Source organism: Platalea leucorodia (assembly GCF_965183815.1).
Source record: "Platalea leucorodia genome assembly, chromosome: 7".
NCBI lineage: Eukaryota > Metazoa > Chordata > Aves > Pelecaniformes > Threskiornithidae > Platalea > Platalea leucorodia.
Genome location: NC_138829.1, coordinates 30,943,304 through 30,964,254, shown reverse-complemented (window position 1 = coordinate 30,964,254; position 20,951 = coordinate 30,943,304). Strand labels below are relative to the sequence as shown.

At 42.3% G+C, this 20,951-nt stretch overlaps 2 protein-coding genes across 6 annotated transcripts in view; both read right to left on the bottom strand.

Moving 5' to 3' along the window:
* The window catches only part of HEATR5A (HEAT repeat containing 5A), a 67,458-nt gene extending 65,473 nt beyond the window's left edge, over positions 1-1,985 (bottom strand). For all 4 annotated transcript variants that reach the window (XM_082316808.1, XM_082316810.1, XM_082316809.1 and 1 more), the window contains exon 1: positions 1,927-1,985. The gene's annotated coding sequence lies outside the window, so the exon portion shown is untranslated. The remainder of the gene's footprint in view (positions 1-1,926) is intronic.
* Positions 1,986-8,352: 6,367 nt separating this feature from the next.
* Positions 8,353-19,342, bottom strand: DTD2 (D-aminoacyl-tRNA deacylase 2). Of its 2 annotated transcripts, none has more exons than XM_082318942.1 (3): positions 19,228-19,342; positions 13,130-13,199; positions 8,353-11,053 (listed from the first exon to the last, which is right to left on the bottom strand). In XM_082318942.1, exons 1-3 carry the CDS (start codon positions 19,333-19,335, stop codon positions 10,728-10,730), a joined length of 504 nt encoding a protein of 167 aa, XP_082175068.1. In that variant the 5' UTR covers positions 19,336-19,342; the 3' UTR covers positions 8,353-10,727. The 2 variants fall into 2 exon arrangements, with proteins under 2 accessions (XP_082175068.1, XP_082175069.1); XM_082318943.1 differs by having other exon boundaries at positions 8,353-10,981.
* Between the last annotated feature and the right edge of the window lie 1,609 nt (positions 19,343-20,951).

The window sequence follows — 20,951 nt, the reverse complement described above, 5'->3', positions numbered from 1 at the left end:
AATCCAAACTTCTAAAAATACCAGATTTCACGTATAGAAGCACAAAGCAGAACTCACCTTAACTTTATCTGCCTTCCTCCTCTCTTATCACCCTTCCACCCGTATCTCAATAAACTTTACTCTTATTTTAACTAAACTTACGATGTCTATTACTCTTTCCCTCATTCCAAAATGTCAACGCTAATGCAACTTTGCCAGTTATATGGTGTAGACTTGCTCATCGTCCTATCTGAACAGCCAGGAATTCAAACTGCAAAAGCCTGCAATAACATTTCTGCGTACCTGAATGTCCAATGCTGCTACCCTTCCCCCAAAATACTCTTAATTAAAAATATTTATTAGAAAACATAAAAACAGCCCCTAAAAACATGTACGCTCTCTGCAAGTGAACGCCAAATCCGTCCCTGCAGTCTTAGGGTCTGTACCGACCCGTACCAGGCAAACGCCCACCCTCGCCTCCCCCGCGCCCCATCCCCGCCGACCCCGAACCCGGGGGCTCGGTGGCGCTCCCGCCCCTCCCCGCGACACCGGCGGGGCCACACTGGGACGGCACCCGGCGTGTGCCCGCCTCGCCTCGCCGCCCGAGGAGACCTTTCTCCGCTCCCCTCACGGGGCTGAGAGCTGCCCCGCCACGCTGGGAGCGGGACGGGCTGAGGGAGCCCCCGAGCCGCCCGGCCGCCGGCTTTCCAGCCGGCTTCCCTGCCTCACCCGCCCGCCCAGACAGCTCCGGGGGTGATCGAGCACTTTTCCGGCGCAGGCCTCGGGCAGCCCCGGCCCCTCAGCGAGCTCCCCGGCTCCCCTCGGCCCTCCTGCCCGCCCTCACGCAACTCCTCGCCCCGCGCCGAGCCCGGGCATCGCCGCCCGCCCGGCGGGGGCTGGCACCCCGCTCTTCTGGGGTCATCCCCGCCCTCGCCCCCGGCGGCTCCGTGCCCCCCGCGGGCCTTCGCGCCCTCGCCCAGGCGGCCGCCGGGGCTCCCCGCGCCCCCTTCCTCGCCCTCTCGGACGCCCACTCCCCGCCTGCCCCGGCGGCTGGCGGGGCAGCACCGGCGCCCTCCGCCCCTCTCTCCCCGCCCGCCCGGGGTACCTGGCCGGCGCGGCACGGCACGGCGCGCCGCGCCGCAAGGCTCCCGCGCCGCTCTGCGGGGCGGCGGCGGCGCTGCGGGGCTCGGCTCCGTCCGCCCGCCCTCCTCCGGCGCGGGGGGGCGGCGGGGGCCTGCGCCCGGGCCGCCGCCGCTGCCGCCCGCCGGCGGGGGAGGGCGGAGGGCGCCGGCGTCGCTCAGGGCTGTGCAATCGGGCCCGGAGCCATCGAGCGCCCGCGGCGGCGGGCGCGGCCCTCGGCTCTCCGGAGGGCGGGAGCGGCCCGCGGCGGCGCGGAGCCCCGGGGCGGCGGCGGGCGGGAGCCGCAACGCCGCGGCAAGGTGTCGGGGGCCGCAGGGGCCGGAGTCACCGCCGCCGGGGTCGCTCCGCGGCTCTGCAGCCGCCGGGGCGCCGTGGCGGGGAACGAGCCCTGCGCTGGTGCCGCCCGCTGCAGCGGCGTGAGGGGGCACTGCCGGGAGCCAGCGCTCTCCCGCCGGGAGCAGCAACGAAAGACCCCTCTGGGTGATTTTTTTTAAGGTGGCTCAGTGGGCAGCGTCGGGAGTTGCACCTGGCTCTGGCCAGAGCCTGCCATGACTGCTGATTTTCACTCCCGCCCACAGGCACCCATCTGTACTTTCTGGAGAGGGACCCTGCCACTACGCCACTACGGTAACAGAAACAACCCGTTTATATTCTTAAGCATTTGTCAAACCCAACGTTTGCAAAAGTTATTACACCTGGGTTTCACCAGTGTAATTTCTGAACCCAACTCGAGATGGGATCCCAAGTCACCGAGTCGTTCCGTGTCTTACTGACAAGGTCAGGCACGGGCTCCTCCGGGTTTCTCACCTGTGTTTTTTCTGCTGCATAGGTGCTCTGACTGAAAGAGGTGGCTACGTCGTCGGGAATGACTTCCACCCTTGGAAATTTTCAGCAGCAAATTTACTGGTCGTGAGAAAATTTCGGCTGGGGGGATTTTCTTCTCTGAATTCTGCCGTCAGAGTTGAAGTTCTGCCTTCATAAAGGGAAAACAGATGTTGGTCAACCATTTTTTAGTTTAAAAATAAATAAACAATAATCTTATTGTAGTTTTGTAGCTGATGCCCAGCCATGTCTGGATTGTTTTTGCATCCTACCAGCTACCTAGCAGAGCAAACAGGCAGACAGACATCAGGTCCGGTTTCTGCTGGCAACAAGTGAGTTTGGTGGGACTGAGATGTTCTGTCTTAATTCTGCTACCTTAGCTGCTGCCTCAAAGCTGAAGAAATAATGCCTTCTGGAATTAAACAGTGGTTTTGACTAGACAGCAAATCTTAAAGATGATGTTTTGTCTTCTTATTCCCACAGTGTGACATTGGTTAAATCTCAAAGGGGAAAACTAAGATTCCTCTCCACAAACCGGGTTCTCCGGGGCCGTCTTCTTTGAAGTAGTGCAAACCATCATGGGGAGGGAATAATGCCTGGCATGCATAAGCGGAGGAGCCAAAACCATGTCTAGCCCTTACATAAGCTTGTAAATTCATCTGCAAATAGGTTCAACATGTAAAGTTTACATACACTGTGATCCTCTGTGAACATCTGTATTCAGTCATGTAGATGATACCACTGAGGAATATTTCAAAGAGTGCACACAGAACTGCCTGATGATTACATTTTGCTATAGATGCCAAGAGCACCAGGCTGCATTACCGTATATGGACACTGGTTTCATTTTTACTAAATCGCCTGTGATAAAGAAACATGAGCATTGATGCAATGACCTTTTACAAAAAAATTCTGCCAATGGATGTGGTAATGAAGAATACATAAATTCCTCATACCTGAAGCAGGAAACTATTTCCATAGTATATTTCACAGAAATCAACTCTACAAACTCCTACTGCTGTAAAGGTGTCAACCCCTGGTATCGAAAATAGCGTACACCCCCAGGAAAGAGTTATTTGCTCAGTTAACCTCATTTCGATCAGAAGATGAGTTGCCGCTGCTCAGCATAAAGCGATCTGCCATTCAACTTGTGGGAAAGGTCAACTGAACAATTTATATTCAAAGACTGTTGGTGTTACGACATTTTCCATAATGAACCCCAGAAAAACAAAGGCTGCTTTATCTGACAGTCCTGAGGTAACAGAAAGACCTTGTAATATTTGTGAAAGATTGATCATGTTTAGCTCAAACAAATAAACAAAACCAAATCTAGGATAATTTTTAGAAGATTATTGCTGTTATTATCATTATGATGATGATTATTCACTCTGTTGTGGTAAGAGGCAGAGACCCACTCAAGATCGGTATCTCATAATGCTGAATGTTACGTGAGCACAGGGCAAGACAAAGTATCATCAGTAAGAAATACAGTCTTGCTTAGTTCTTCCCAAGAATGATCTCGCCCAGCTCCCAGTATACATGATATCAGCTCTAAGTAATGCTGTGTAAATGCTCAACTCATACGAATCCGTTGGAATAAGGAGGGATGCTAATGCAGGATGCTCCTTCCATCTCCGGATACATCAGCTTTAGTGTTACTTTGTGCCTACATGAGGGTAAGAATCTGTATTTACTGGATTCATAGCTAACCTTGATTCTTTGATATGATTTCTTCCCTAAGTTGGTCAACAGAGTGTTAACCATGCACTGATTCAAATTAGCATCTACTTCAGCAGTAATGCATGCCAGTTTTATCTTTCTTCTTTTCAATCTGAAATAAAAAATATTGTCATGCAAGTTTGCAGTATTCTGTTGTAAACCAGACAAAAATAGGACAATTAAATGTATTCACCATGTATTAATTCAATTTCCCCTTTCCCCATTAGTCCTGACTGAGCTTCAATAGCAAATTACTTAATAAAATAAGCAACTAGCAAATAATTGCAATGCACAAACCTACTGATTAGTCTTCTCATTAGTCTATTTTGGTAAAGTGGGTTGACTGAATTAGAACATGAATCAGTTCTGCCATACAAATTCCAGTCATAGTAGAATACCTATACAGTCACATATGCCTCTGAGCTAAATATTTTCTTTCTTACAGCTTTATAATCCTCAGGGACTCTAGAGGAAGAGAAAAGAATATACTCCTTTGAATTCAGTGGGACTGCCTACGCATGAGTAAAAATCGCAGAACTAGGGGCCTGACTTAAGGCAGACGAAACATCACCAAATAATTACATAGCAAACAAAACCAAATTCCATTATATTTTAAAATCAGTAAGAAGGAATGTCTTTAGATTAATTATAAGACTAAAGATTTATTTTTACTTTATTTTTGCAATTATATTATACAGCCAATATACCCATTTAAGTACAGAGTCGGACCATTAAGGTCTGATTCTGCAAACAGTTACACCAACAGCCACAGGCAACTTACATTTGTCTTCAATCTGAATAAGGTTATTAATCTGCCAACAAACATTACACCATGCTCATTTCTAGAACTGCTGCAGCCCTTGGCATCCCTGGCTGTCCATCAGTGCTCCCTCGGGTGAGACAGTAACTATGTAAGTGTTTCTAATGCCAAAAGTGAAACATTCAGGTCCCTGGAGTAGCTGCCTTCTGGAGGTATGTAGAATCCAGTGCAGCTTGGTCTGTCCTAGCTTTTGCAAAGCCTTGGTTATGAATTTTTCTTTTTTACACATTGAATATCGAAAATAATATATGGTTTTATTTCATGCTTAAATACTGCTAGACTTCTTTTTATTCCCAATACAGTTGCTTTTTTACTATCACAAAATACACAGCCTGAATTCCTGCCAAGCAATTACACAGTCCTGCTGTTATTTTTAATCCTAAAATGTAAATGAAAGTATTATGCATGCCTAGATAATGTTAGATACAGCTACTAAAATGGAAGCGGGAAATAAGAAAAGGAAATGCGTCCTATCGAAACCATGACACACACATCTCAACCAGTTCACCATGTGAATAAATGATCAATCTTCACTGATAAATACGAATAATATACTTTTATAAATTTTTAAATTAAATACCTGAACAATCCTGGATAAAGTATTCTGACAAGAATTAGCTGCACAATAATGAGATCTAGAAATGGATTGCCAACTGAATATTAAGGCCTCCCAAGAACCTTTTGCTTTCACTGTTAATCCAAAACATACGTTGCAATCTCTTTTCTAACGAAGCACATCTAAATAGCCTTAAGCTCCTTACTTGCACATTTTTAATACATTCTGACATAATAGGGCATATATTATGGCACTTACACAGGCAAATACAATTAAAGTGAATAGAAAGCAATCTTAAATTCACAGTAACAAGATACATAAATATATATGAACTAGAACAGTGCAAGAGGAATACCATTTATTTACTTTTCCATGCTGTCTGGGTCATTCCTATTTTAGAAATAGTATGGGGTGTTATTTGTAGGGATACCACGCCGTTCATTGAGGTACTCAAAGTGCTCTGTGGCCATTAGCTGAAGTCACGTTTATGAGGCAGAAGCCAAGGTAGGAGGTAGTGAAAGGCAAACTCCTGTAGCTCCAACAAAGGTGAAGAGAGGTGAGAGCATACTGCCTTCTGACGCAAAAGGAGGAACAGAGGTGTTTTTTTTGCCTTTAGTAAAAGAGAAAAAAAAGCAGTGGTTTTAATCCTCTTTTCCTCCCATTTTCACTCTTTCTTTGTCTCACAGATGGAAAAAGTGGAGCAGAAAATTGCTTTGCCCAAAGCTACACTCTGGCAGTAATTGAACTAGCGGACAGCATTGGTTTAAATAGAAAATGTGCAATACATTCATATTATTCAGACTGTTCTGACTGCTGTTCCTTTCTCTTGTCCACATATGCCATTTACTTTTCAACTGTAGTTGCACAGCACTTCTGGTAGCAGAATCTTGTAGGGGTTCCCAAATTTTGAGTTGCTCTGAAGGAACTTCAAGAAAGTAAGAAGGAATAGGAGATACCAAATTCACTAAATTTCTTAAGAGAGAGTCTCAAATTTTGGATGCTGTTTTCCCAAGAAAGCGATGAAGGAGGCAGCTCTGATTTCTGTTCTCGCCCAGCATTTGTGACCTTGATTTCTAATGTAAAGCAGGTTGTGAATCTCACAGAGAGTCCAGCCTCACTGTGCTGTGCAATACACTAAACACAGTGGTAGTCGTTGTTTTGCTCCATGTACAGTCTTAAGTAGTGACACGCTGAAAAAAACTCAATACCCATTTATTAGATGAGAATTGAGATGCAAAGAAGTGAAGAAATTAAGCCAGTCACCCAGGGGTTTGGTGGTAGACCTCAGGTAATGCCTGTGGATTTCTGGAGACCACCCCAGCCCTCTGTGGCATACTGCCACTCCAGCTTCAGAAGACAAACATAATGTGTTTGAAGGAGACCGTATAGCAAAGTAGAGACTATTAGAGACTAAAAGCAGAAAATAATGGAAGCTTAAAAGATCCATACCTCCTTCTCCAAAGAAGCTGTTTTTATACCAGAGGTGAGATTGAGGTTCACCAGATCATAGTTTTCAATCCAAGCAGATACCTCAGACTGATGAAACCGACTGTTCTCAGGGAGCGGCTAAAGAGCAGTCGTTGCATTGAGTCACAAAATGAAGAAAGAAACTTTTGTGCAGCTTTTGCAGTAAACGAGATCAGACATCACAGCTGCATTAAAGGACCTGGTGGAAAACACCACAAAGGTTGGCTAATATCCAGCAGCCCATCAAGTGGGTGCCATTTCAACATGGGGAAGCAACGGTCTGCAGGAGCTGTTATGTGCAAAACCTTGTTACGGGCAAAAAGAAACCCACCCTACGTGTAAAGTCACACAAAATTTATTATTAGTATAATTGCAACCTTAGCAGTCTAATCAAACAATTATTATTAGTCCAGACATAATTATTGCAGAAAAAGAAAAGAAATAAAAATAAAGAGATTGTATAGAAAGTCTCACTACTACAGTTAAAATCATTATGCACGCACTCTGTAGTACCTACCCCTTCTCCTGGTGCCGTGCTTGCTGTTTCACCTCCCCGTGGCTTCCATCTGGGGGAGGGAGCACAGTGGATCATCACCACCCAGAGTCCTGTGCCTGGAGGAGTATGATGTTGGTGCTTATGGTTTCTTCTTCCTTCTCTCCTTTTTCCTCTTTTGGAAATAGCTCTCACTTGGGGCTATTTTTACATGTTTTCTAATAAAGTTTTACACCTTGCTTTCTCTTCACTAGTCTGCAACTACGTGTTTTGTATTTTTGTTTTGACGAGCTACTAGTTTTGATGAGCTCCAGGTCTGCATTTCTTTAACGGACCATTGCCAAGTTGTTTAGAGCCTTGGGGTCTTCAGTGCCAGCCTGTGCCCCATCTCTTATCATCCCATGCCTCTACACTGCAGCTGGTGTCTTCACTTCTCAAAGTTGCTGCTGTTCTAACTGGCCTTCATTTCTGTACGCTGTAACACTATGTTAGAATCATAAATATATCATTCTACACAGAATAACTACTTATTGTTAGTATCTTTATAAAAACTGTGGTTACACCATACAAAGCAAAAGTAAAACAAATTAGCCATAGTCTCCTGTCATTAGAAAAATTGTTGTTACAGCTCTGTGGTTACACCATACAAAGCAAAAGTAAAACAAATTAGCCATAGTCTCCTGTCATTAGAAAAATTGTTGTTACAGCTAAACCAAGTAAAACCAAAGCTCCAAGAAGATCGGGGAAAGTTCGGAGAAGGCACATGTGATAAGCCTCCGTCCTGAGGTCTTGTAAATTCAGGACAAAGCATGTGGACCATTACTAGCAATAGCAATACAGTTGCAGCATGGGCTATTACTGGGCTACATGCTGCTTATTACCTTCCAATTCTGGATTAATATCTGTATGTTGCTGCTATTGTATGTAGCAGCAGAGGTAAATATTTCCACAAAGGGCAAGGGAAGGAAGCAGGAATAGTGCTGACTAGAAAACAGGCTATTGCACCTGAACTCGTTAGTTTTATGAGCACAGTTCATAGTCCACACACGCTCAGCTTAGAGACGCTGGGTGTGTATGCTGCAAACAAGGTCGCAAAAACCTGATGTAACAATTACTGTGTGACAGTTGAATTGAAGGCCACACTAGAATAGCATAATGATGACTCCTGATTTCATAGTTTATTTCAAGGAAGCGGGGAGTATTAAGCATCTACCAATAGATTTTCTCTAAGTATAGAACAGGATAATTACTTGAGCTTTTGTCTAGTCATAGAATAGAACCTATTTAAAGTAGTGTCAGGTCATCTGTTTAAAGCATATATTCATGGCAGAAAGGAACGAGCATTTGGCTTTGAAAAAATAATTTTAATCAATTTTTTCATCAGTATGGTCCATCATGTTATTTAGAAATGGCTTCTTTCAGTAAATGGATTGTGAATCAATAGTAGATATAAATAAAGCAGTACAAAGGGCACAGCATTCAACAAGCTGCCAGTCCTTGTAGCAGAAGACGGCAGAAATCAGTATTCCAAGATGGATACACAGATAATTCACAAACGGGCAGATAATACACAAAGATGCCACCTTTTTACAGAAACTCCAGAGTTCTGTCTTGTGCCAAGAACCACTGAAATTTATATAAGTTTCTATGTGTTTTATATGAGAGATCAGTACGAGACTGAGTTTGGTCTGAAGTCTGTTTTTCATTAAACATTTTCAAGCTCATCCCTAATAGAACTTGCAGAGTTCTTGAAATACAGAGAATGAATTGCCAGGCTGCCAAAGATCTTTCTGGAGTTAGGAAAAAAAAAATAAAATCAAAAACTGCAGACTTGGTATTATACCTCAAAGGATCAATTCTTGAATATACTGAAAATCTGCAATTCCTGTAAGGTCAGTGAAAAGTGGTATTACTCAGCACTTTTTAGGATTTGGCCTCCAACAGAAAGAGGAATAAAAAGTTTTTTCAAGCACATAGATCATAATGAATTTGTATTAGTTATTCACATCAGGACGATCTTCTTTAAATGTCGCTCGTAAGAACTTAGAACATGACTCATATTGTGTCTATCATAACTGTTAATTATTAATGAATAACTATGTCATTTGGGACCTAGCTAATATTTCCAGGTCATTTGTGTGAATAGTTGTTTTCAACTGTGAGAGTGCCAGTTGCCAGGAATTCAACATCCTTAGGTATATCATAGTTATTAATCATACATTATGTTAATCTGAAAAATCTCATTACTCTCTTATCAAAACTATGAGCTTTGCATCTGTTCAAAAAATGTGATTCTCATGGCATGGTTTGAGCCTGCAGATTACGCATTCAGTTATGTTTTTTAGAAAATAAAGATAAGGACAGAATATTTGTAACTACTGACTTACAATTTAAGATTGCACAAGCTCACATGCTTGCTAACCATGAGGTTTTACATCTTTCCAGAAGAATTTATTATATACATGGGAATTCTGCATAATTACTGCAAACCATATAATTGTCTAATTTCACTTTGAACCCTTATAAATTACTGACTTCAAAAACCATGATGCTGCAGTAAAAGAGAAACTTGACTCACAGGATGAATGCACTTGAATCGGTTTTGAATTTGCCACATTTTAACGTAGCTGTTCTGTTCTTACTGCCTTACAAGACAGAATTTCCCATTGTATCTTCTTAACACCATCTGTTAATAATGTTTATGACAGTACTGCAAAGGGGTCAGCTAGGAATGGGGCCCCAAATGTGTCAACGCTGTATATAAAAGAAATATAAGCTAGTCTCTGCCTGGCAGATTCAATAGACAAAAAAACTGGAAGGAAGCAATAGGGGCCGAGGGAACAATGAGATGGCAGCATACATCGTACCATTTTTATTTTTGTTTTCATTTGAATATTTCAGTCCTTTTCCTGAGGCTCTGTTAAGAAAGAATTGAGTAGACAAGACAACCAAGGTAACAAGGACACAGACCAAGCTATAGCAAGCAGCCTATCAAAACACATCAGAAGGGATTTTGGAGTGCAAACTTCAAGAAAGCAATTCAGCGGTACAGCCTTGACTTCAGTTTCTAGATGCACGTCACTTTTTCTTCCCTATATAGCCCATGTTCAGTCCTAATACTACCTTAAGTCTCCCACCTCTACACAATCCGGATGAGGGGGATGGACTTTCTTATTTAGTACCTACTCTCCAAGAGGCTAAAAATTCAGTGAATTTGTACTTTCAATATATTTGTTAGCTAGAAAGCATTGCTATTTTATAGATAGAAAACAGAAAGACAAAAATTGTCTGACTCGGGAAATCTGGGAACACATAAGTATATCTACAGCATTCTTTTTTTTTTTTATCTATAGACTTCGCTTCCTGAAGCGTTCTTTACAATAGCTAATACATGTAATAATACTTTTATCATTACTTTTTAGTAAGAAACGTATTCATGACCTCATTTTTGTTAATAAAGCCTTCCAAATTATACATCTTCATTGGATCAATATTAACAATTATTTTGTGCACGCTTCAGATGAATACGGACATAAAACACATGCTCATTATCGCAAAGCAGTCTCAGGCTTCCTTGTATTTAATGGGACTGGCAACACCAGTACAGAAGAGTGAAAGTCTTTCTTACACTGTATCTCCCAAACCATTCAAGTACATTAATGCTTAGAAATTGGGGTGGGGCAAGACAACAGTTGCAAGCCAGTACTGTATCCAGGATATCACTTATTTTTTCAAAATTCAATGAGATGAGTGTAAGGTCCGTTTGTATCCAGTTTTAACACCTGCCTGTTTCCGTATGTGCCATGCTTGACGAGAACACCTGCTTCCACGCATTTGGCATTGGCAGCCAGTTCTTCTTCACACAGAGTCACAAACTGAGAATAAAGTTCCAGCCCTTTTTCTTTTTCAATATTTGCATGGTACTGCATCTTTCTTCCCTTTGGTTTACCACCTAGGGTAGCTTGTGGTATGATTAGCACATTGCCTGGTAAATCAAGAACAGAAACATACTCGCCGCTTTCATTTTCACTTAATTTAACATTCAGCAGCATATTGACTGCAAATAAAAATAAAATAAAAGTTAGTGTAACTAAAATAAATTAAACGGGACCTAATATAACATCACAAATGATTCAACAAATATTGCAATGCATGACAAACTATTCAAGTAAAAGAAACTGCTTATTAATGAAATGAAACATGGACAATCAATAAATACTATTAACCAACTAAGATGTCTGAGTATTGTGAAGAATGTGAAGGATATTTATATTAATATAATAGGTCTAAAGAGTTATTTTGGGGGGGAAGTGGTTGGCTGTCTGTCTGTCTAAAGTTGATTCTAGTTGGACACCCCCAAAGGAATCCAGGATCCAATTCGTGACCCTAACTTAATTGCTTGATACTCAAATAGGCAACATTTGCACAACACTACACATTGTAGGAGATAACACCATCTCTAGTGCACTTTGGAGAAGTTTCTGCCCTGTCTTTTCATTCTGATTGCAGTAGTTCACAGGAGGACCCAGCACTAATCTGGGCTTAAGCCACAGCTCAGCAGTTAGGTCTCAAGTGGAGTGAGTGCCCTTCAGCACTCCACTTCGAGACGTGCAGGTGCCAGCTTGTCTTTTGAGAGAGGAAATGGGCAGGAAGGTCAGAGATGCAATTTGGCCCATAAGCCAGAATATATAAACTTGCAAATAAAATTGATGCGTTTACTAACTTTATATTTTCCAATGTTTCTATGACAAGTCAAATCATAACCCCAAAACTTCCTCCAACTCTGTAAAAGCTGTGAGGGTACTAGTCATGCCTCCAAACCCATAAAAGTTTAATGTTGTTCAAAGCAAAAAGAGATGAGTTGTGATTCAGGAACCAAAAGCACTCATTTAAACAGTTTCAAAATATATTTAGGAAAAAATATTCTGTAAGACAGACACTTAAGGAGGATGGTTGTAGATGAATCTCCTAATAGGAAACAGAACTTTCTTTTTCTGGCCTGTTTCAGCTGCCACACAGTTGAAAAGGTCATTATTCTCAAGTAACACTCTCATGCAAGTCTCACAAGCACAAAATCAATTTTCATATCATAGCTTTAAAGACATCCAAAGATTTCAACTTCGTTTAGCACCACAGAAAGACCATGCCCTCCAAGACCAAGAGAGAATCCCCCAGGAGCTGCTCTCAGCATTTTCAATAGCACCTGTGCTTGAGCACTGCCAGGTCTTTCTGCTGGTCCCAGCAAGTAGCCTAACATACACTATTGTTACACGACCTTTTGTGAAACCACCAATATCAGCCAGCCACAGAAAAGGGCTACTTTTATCCGGAATATGTGGCATCATGGAATTTCCCAGGGAATCCCATGCTATTAAGGAGGGAGAAGGAGGAAAGGAGGGAGAAGGAGGAAAGGAGGGAGAAGAAATGAAGTAAAAATGAAAACAATAACAAAACAAAAAAAACTCAAGCCAAAACAACAGTGAGTGAAGACAGAAATCACTACCATTTGACCTTACCCACAGCGTCTTCTCTGCTTTGATGTAAATGTTAAAGTGCATGTGAAGAAGAGGGAAAGAACTGCAGATATTGCTGTTATCACTTCTGAACCAGAAAACTACACTTGAAATGCCAACAGTGCATATATAATATCTCTGAAAGGAGATGGGAAGGACACTGTTTAGTTATCCACCCAACTCCCTCTACTGGCTATAATTTTAAATATCCTGCACATACAGTGAGATCAGTGTTAAAATACTTCTCAAATCAAGCCATGAATTATTTGAAAACAGTTTTCTCTAAATTCGGCTCTGTCCTGGACTGAACCTGTTGCCTGATTCATGTAATATGTCAAACAGCAGGTGCAGCGCTTTCTCTGTTTGCTAGAATGTCATCATCGTGGGAATTGATTTTCTAACAGGTTGATCATGAGAAGACGGACAGAGTGAGAGGTACAGACAACTGTCAAAGGAAACAAGACCGACCAAGCTGTTCTTGCAGCCAGGTGATTGATTTGGAATATGCTACCTGATGGCTTTTTTGACTTCTTCTTGTCCAAATGGTTGCTGCCTTCTCTGCCTCTACTGCTTTTCTTCTTTTTCAAACAATACAAGAATTTATAAGGATTATATCATACCAATTTTTGGAACAAGATCCTCATCAGCGCCTTTGAAGAAGCATATGTAGATAACAAGCCCTCTCTGGATCTACAAAAGATTACAGAAAACTATGTCAATGTTTTCCATTGCCCACCTTGCACACTTATGTTAAAACTGGTATCAAAAATTACAAAGCTGCACAACAAAAAAGCTTGTGAGAGTAGTTTTAGTTATTTAGTATAGCTTCAGACATCAAGTTTACACACCACGCTGTGGAAGCTTATGAGATATGTACTGATTATCTGCACAATGCTTCTACATACAATTAAGCCAATTTATTAGCTCCATGTGAAGCCAAATTTAGTTGGAATGTACAACGTACAGCATTAACATAGACAAGGTGACAAGATTAATTAGTTTACTTAAATGCAGCATAGGAAATAATTTAAGCTTTTTTCATATCAAACATACAGATAAAATAATTTTCAGTGTGAATTATGAGTTTATTTCCAATTACGAAACATGACAAACGCCACAGGACTTGTCAGTGAACTGAATTATATCTTGATGTTAAAAGTAATCTAGTACAGGATAATTCTGAAAAAACATAGAGTCTGTCAATTAAAGATTTAAATATGATGATCAATTTAAATATGCTGGCCAACAACTATGAAGTTGTTCAGAATATTATAAAGTTGTTCAAAATATTACTTATCAGTTTGCGTGAAGTCTTTTTGGTGAAATGGGACCTTTCCCCTGCTTTGTGCAGAGTAAAGTATATGCCACTTCTTTGGCATTCAGAGAGACTACGTGCAAGAACTATTTATTTGAGTAAAGAATTAGGTCTGTACTGAGGAGAAAGCACAAGGCAATTCTTGTGTAGCTTTTCTGCTCTCTTGGTTAGTTCACAAGGAATGCCTGTGCAACAACCTGTGCTTTATTAAGACAAACTGATAGGCTCTGCAGCCAACAGCAATTATGTCTCATGCACAAGTATACCTGAATGGTTTAACTTCTTCAGGAAAAAAAAGAAAGGCATACAATACCCACAGGCATACAGTATCTAAAAAAAACCTCACCACTGCTTTGTCAAGAATAAGTATCCTTATATTTTTGTTAGAAGAAAAAGAAATGTCAGCTTATGAAATACCACCTAAGAGATGCTAACTAGATTGGGGCAGGAAGGAGTCATTAATATCGATGTTATCAAAGCAAAAGGATAAGAAATGTGAACAGTTTCTTAAAAATACCTTTTTTTTCTCTCCCCCTTTTCTTTAAAAGATGTAGGTTTTTGGTGAAGAAAACTTAGCTATACACATGAGGTTTTATCCCTTTGTTATTGTAGAGATTAAACAAAATGCTCAAGGCAATGACTGAGAAGAGCTATGCCTTCTCAACTATTTTTCTTGTGACTAACTTCGGGAAAAAAAGAATGCTCTTTGTCACCAAAATGTCACATGCTGAGATCTTTCAAAAGCTTTAAATGGCTCCTTTCAAAACTCATTTTGACCACTGCAGAATATTATACAGGTTCCCAAATGACTGCCATATTTCATAAACACTGTAAGGAATTTGATGGCCTGAACCTCAAATGACATTTCAAACCATCTGTTCAAATAAAGGAGAGAAATACAGGCTGCCAGAAGTTCGATATCCTTACATGTTTAGCTAAATATTCATTCCAGAAACAGACCAGCATCAGGATATTAATAGAGAAAAACAATGCACACATACCTACTAATAAAAAGGCTTGTGATAAAATAGGCCAAACGCATTTACACTGTACACATCTGACCACTGCACTAGAAATAAGTGACTCCGCTATATAGCGCACATCACAGAAGATCATGCTAATTCTGAGACTCGTGACAGTATTTTTTGCACAGTCTCACATACAGAAGTAACAATGTTCTGCAAGCAGCTCATTTAAAAAGACGAAAAGGTAAATAAAGTGACATCTGCAAGTCCTAAGGCCAGACAGCTAAAGATTAAGTAAAAACATTAATTATTTTTCCAGCCTCTCTCATGATTTGATGCCTGTTTTTTAAGATACTTTTTATCACAAGATGAGACAGACATATTGAGGGAAATTAGAGGGACAGGAGGTTAAATGAAAAAAAAAAATTCAGAGACAAGTTAAAGCTGCTAGAGGATGCTTCTATTTATATTGCATGTTTATGATCTTCTAGAACACTTTTCAACCATGAAAACTATTCAACTATTTGTAAGTTGAAACTTACGGTTTCAACTATGACTGAAAACTGCGGTTGAACACTATTTTCAACACGTGCAACCATGTTTCAACCTCATTATGCCTTACTTTTTTGTCCTTTAATTTTCTTAATCTAATAGAAGGTGTAAAATTGAATGCAATTCCAAGAGCTAACCTAATAATAATGCATGTCAGCCCTCTGATCTTATATCAGTGTTTCAGTTGTCCTATGACTCGTGCTTGTTGCCAGTGTAAGGAACGGGAACGTGTAAACCTTTTGAACCAATGCAAAAACATTGCCATTGCTGAAGGTCCTCTGTAACCTATCAACGTCTAGTTGACTGTTCTTCAGAGCTATATTTAGCGCAGGAAAAGTCAAGCAAAATAACACAAATAAGAAGGTTACAAATTCAACACGCTGATGTGCAAACAGCCACTGCAAGAAACTTACGTAGTGACAGGCAGGCAGTTGGGCAGGGAAATTGTGCTCTATGTGGATTTGCTGTTATCAGTAAAATGCCTACATAAATAAACCAGCAAAGCATGTTACTTTGCAACACTGGCATTCATTATACAACTGTCCTAAGTAATCATCAGGCTAGGCAACCTGCATCATGAAGGGTTGAAGTACCCAGTCCCTAAGGCCATACAGCCAGCCTTAGCAATGCTGCCTCCAAATACTCCTTTTTAGCTCTTTTGCAGGAAGAACAAATAATTAAATCCTCCCTCACCCTCTTGACTAAATACGTTCATCTGAATTTCGCAGGATTTCACTAGCAAACCCCAAATATATTCTGCAAAATGTTACCTCAACTCTACCTTTTTTTTTTTTCAGGAAAACGTAATGCAACTGATAATGAAAACAGAGAGAGTCTGTAATCCTTAGGAAGCCAGTTTGTGAAACTAATTTATATAAATTATTCTTTGACATTTCCGTTTCAAGTTCAGATTTGCTACCCCATGAGAAGATTTCTTCATATTTCACACATTCAGCTGCAGCAAAGAGAGATTACATCATTCATCTACCACAGGTCACAGAACAAGCCTGTGCCTGGTACTTTGCACCTCTTTTTGCTATCTTAACCAGAAGACAAATCGAGGGAAAAAAGACAAGGGAGAGACAGTTTCATTGCATAAAGTGTAAGCACTTCTACTTTTTAGCGGAATATTAATTTTTATGTTTCTTTTCTCCCATAGTTGTGAAATACACCAAATCTCACCTTATTTCTCCCCTGCATTTAAAAGAATTCCTTTTTTCCTCTTAAGTATTTTGCTGTATACATAAAACCATTATGGATGCTATCTAACCAACATTTCTCCATAAACAAGACATCCCATCTGCAGTAACCCTCAACAGGCCAGAAAAATTCAATCATGAAAACACAATGAAGAGCAGTGATTCATGTATCAAAAAAAGTACACTCCTAACCTTTTTCCAGATAAAGAACACCCACTCTAAAGTTCCTAAAGTACCTACAGGGGTCTCTTAAAGCTCAGAAGCTATTCAAATCCACCTACATAATGTGCTATTTATAGTACACTAGAAATTTCTCAAGGTGAAGACCTACTTTTAAGTTGTTACAGATCATTGGGAACACACTGGTTTATGTAAATAATAGTTTGTGAGGTCTATATTTTTTATTTTTGCATTGACACACAGATACAGGAAGTAACATTACCCTACCAGAAAACGTCAGCAGCAAAAATTCCTTCCAATGACCTCTAAAGTAGTCATACTAAAGAAACTATGAACTTCCCATACGTTTTTGCTACACGGTGACTAGTTCTTGTTACAACAGATTTCTCCTAAAAAGACTCAGGTATCCAGGAAAGATTCCTAAGTACCTATGACAAATATTAGTAAGGTACCTGTCTGAAAAATATCTGCTGCCGAGACTGCCCAAATCTCTTGCAGATTCCTTTAGTGCAGTCTATTACTTTTCCAGTGATTTTGGTTAAGCCATTTAAAACTTCAAATAAGAGATATAAACAGCGTAACTTCCTTGTAATAGTGTTAGTCATGATATCTCTAAACCATAACATATGCCTCTTTTCGGATAGTTTAAAAGCAAGCCAGCAAAATGATATTTCAGCTTTTCTTTACTAGATCTACAATTACTCCTGAGATTAGCAAACTAGAAATAGGATATTTCTCCTCAAGTTAATGTATGCTGTGCTGAGCAACTTTCACTATCATTAACCTTACACTGAGAGGCTAATAATGCAATACACACAGATGCACTTCAGCCAAACACGGTATCTGTGAGATGACACGTATTTCCTCTGAGCAAAACCTCCTGGTTTCCCAGACCACGCTGCAGAAACTAGGTCTCATGGATCCACCTGCCTCTTCTGAACAAGGAGAGAAATGTTTTAAGAACAATGTGAAAGTCAAAGAGTGGAAACACCTAGGGACAGGCTTTTTATTAAACTCTCTTCAGATTTCTTGAATGAACTCATAACTAGATTTTCTACTTTTCAGAAGTTATGCGAATGACTATATTTAGCTCCTGTTGTAGTAGACTTTAAGAAAGATGAAAGACAAAACCAAAAAAACCCAAGGGCTAAATAGTTGACACCTGCACAGATGAGTTATTCTAGTGTAGGTAACCCATAAACAGTGACAACTACAGCAGGACAGAGCATCCCAAAGGGCAGCCTTCATGCTTTGGTAAATAGCCCTCGGCTGTATGCATAGCACGTAGCCCGAAGAGTCTGAAGACCTACCTTCCTCTCCCAACAGAAGACTATCAGATGGAAAAGGGAGAAATTACAATGTTTCCCTCAAGCTGTGTGGTGGTCTACACCCTACATTTCATTTTTGGTTAGTGGTCTGGAAAAAAAAAAAAAAGAACTACTGCTGCCATAGTCCCATTGGCTCTCCCAGGCCTTTCTTCTCCAAGTGTAGACTATCACACAATTAATGAGGTACACAGCTGAGCCCATCAGCCAAGTTCGTAGCGCCTCTGTGAAAGTGTATTTAAGAAAGGGCAGACAACACCCCAGAGGGGATGGAGGTGCTCCATGATGGAGCAGCCATGTTCCTGAAGGGACTGCAGCCTCTGGAGGAGCCGTGCTGGAGCACAGGGATGCTGCTACGCACAGACCCCGGCCTGCCGTGCTGCTCCTTGCCCTGCGGAAGGGCCTGACCGTAACCTGCGCTGATACCAGGGGCAAGGAGGGGGCTCTGGAGTGGAAACTAGGGAGGGGGCAGGAGGGGTGTCTGAGGCGAAGCTTAGCCTGGAAAAGGAGGAGGGCTGTTTTCCTCAAATATCTAAACACTTGGGGCTCTGTGGTTGGTTGGTTTGTTTGGTGGTTTTTTTTTTTTCCCAATACCCAAATTGCTAATTAAATATTTTTGTTAACTGTCAGCAAATTAACTTAAATTCCCGAAGTCAAGCCTGTTTTGCCTGTGGCGGTAACTGGTACGTGTTTTCCCTGACTCTACCCTCACTCGTTTTGCTGCTCCTTTTGCTGTGATTTCCCCTCCCGGCCGGGGTAGGGAAGCGGCTGGACGGGCGCTCGGCCGCCAGCAGGGCCGCCCGCCACCCGGGGGCTGCAGCCAGCTCTCGCAAGGGCCAACCTGAGCAGCGACGGGCTGCGGGTTTTGAGGGCAAGTATAGACACCGAGTCAAACCGGGATCTCCTGGAGCTCCGTGGGCATCACCGATCCGACTACGCGTAGGGAAAGGGCGGCGGTGCCGCTGCCGTTGCTGCCGCCGGCAGCACCCTCCGTCAGGGCGGCCGGGCCGCCACCCCGCCGCCCGCCCCCCCCCGCCCCCCCCCGCCCCGCTGGCGCCTGCGCGCAGGAGAGGGAGCGCTTTCCCGCCGCCCGCCCCGCAGCGGCCCCGAGCCGCGGCCTCCCGCCCCGCCGAGGGAAGAAGGGGCGATGCCGGGGGGGAGGCGGCCCGCCGCAGACGTTACCTCCACCCACTCGGCCTCGGAGCCGCGCTCGGGTGGCTTCACCTGCAGCCGGGCGGACACGCACTGCTGCAGCAGGGCCCGAGCCAGCGCCGGCCGCGCCGCCGCCATGGCGGGCCCCTCCCGGCGGCGGGGGGGGCGGGCGTGCGCCGTGCCTGGGCCGGTCCCTGCCGCCGGGTAACGCCTTTCCGCCACCGCAGAAGCAGCCTCCGTCCCCGGGAGCCCGCGGGTCACGGGCCGCGATCGCAGGGGGAGGGCAGGGGTGGGAGACCGGGCGCTGGCGGCGGCGGCCTGCGGGGGAATGACGGTCACGGCAGACCGGGCCTGCAGCCGGCGCCGAGGGAGGGCCTAACGATGGGGTCTGCGGGGTGGCAACGACTTTGCTCGGCAGATGTTTAAAAGCGGCTTATTTGACACGCAAGCAATAAAGAAAGTCCGTCCTAAAAATGCAAGAGAGAATCAGCAAATACTATAAATCTTTTGCAGGTAAAACAGGGCTTGTGGTTTGTCAGTGACCTCTAAGGAGGGGGCAGGCGCTGAGGATACAGGCTTTAGAACAGAAAAAGTATTTTTACATCTCAACTTACCAATGCCCTACAGCTAGCAGGGAGCAGGTTTTTGTTACTTTTGTGATGAGAAATGAAAAATCTGAGGGAAATGTCGTGTGCTGGGGATAAGAATAGTATGCCATGTAGTTCCTGCATGGAAAGGAAAGACTATTATCAGTCTGAATATTGTTTGTCACTTCTTTAAAAGCAGGTAATGTTTGTGTTTCAGGTGACTGAGGTGAACCTATCAAGTTGGAGCGTTTCTCTTCAACGATACTGCTTTGGAGGGAGGGAACAGGGAAGAATGCAATTAAAAGGGATCTGGATAGCTAGGGATCAAAATCATGATCTGAAAAAAAGTGCATAGTTCTGAAATGAGCTTCTATACCTAATGGGAAAAGTTAAAGTATTGCAGCTGCTTCTCTTATCTTTCAGGTTTTTGGGTACCTACCCTAATACTCATTGAACAGATCCTAAATTAAGAGTTGTGCCTTCCTCCCATCCATGAATTGTGACAGAAAAAAGTTTTGAATAACATTGGCAGCAAAGTCAGGATAGAGCAATGCAGAATTCAGTCTCTCTCAATTAATTTTAAGACTGAAGATTTTATTTTTACAAGCATGTTTCTTAAAAAAAAAAAAAAAACCACAACAAAACAAAAGCTGCAATACATAGCAGCATGGGTAGGAAGCCAAATTTTATTACCTAGCCTCAATCTTATTCTAAGATTACTGAAGTTATCTGTTGCACAGCAAGGGGCAATATGCACTCATTAATAGCTAGTGTTACACATAGGGATACATTTGGCTTCTGTCTGTTATGTTAAAATAACATTCTCTTGCATCAGTGGTCAGTAAGGTTGCGCTTCCCAAAGCAAACCTTTGTGAAAGAAAAGGAAATCGCACTAGGTGGTTAGTACATAAACTAGCTCATTTTTGCTAGCTGTAGGGTATTGTTAAGTATGAGCTGTTTTTATTTAAACTCAGCTAATTTATTTAAAATACCTTCTGTTCGTTTACTCGAAAGCTGTATCCCCAGACTCATTAAGAAGAGTTTAATGAGGTAGAAATTCATTTAAAGTAAGGGGTTTTCCACATATATATATTTGTGATATAAATTGATTGTTAAGGAGAATAGATTATACTACAGTCTGAGCAAGTTATGTAAGCAGATTATAAA

Bases quoted from the DNA above. Each gene is read 5' to 3' on its own strand.
- DTD2 (XM_082318942.1), bottom strand. From the start codon at position 19,335: ATGGCGGCGGCGCGGCCGGCGCTGGCTCGGGCCCTGCTGCAGCAGTGC. The intron at 13,200-19,227 runs GTAACGTCTGCG...AATCTTTTGTAG, and splicing joins CCGAGGCCGAGTGGGTGGAG to ATCCAGAGAGGGCTTGTTAT. The intron at 11,054-13,129 runs GTATGATATAAT...TTTTATTTGCAG, and splicing joins GGATCTTGTTCCAAAAATTG to TCAATATGCTGCTGAATGTT.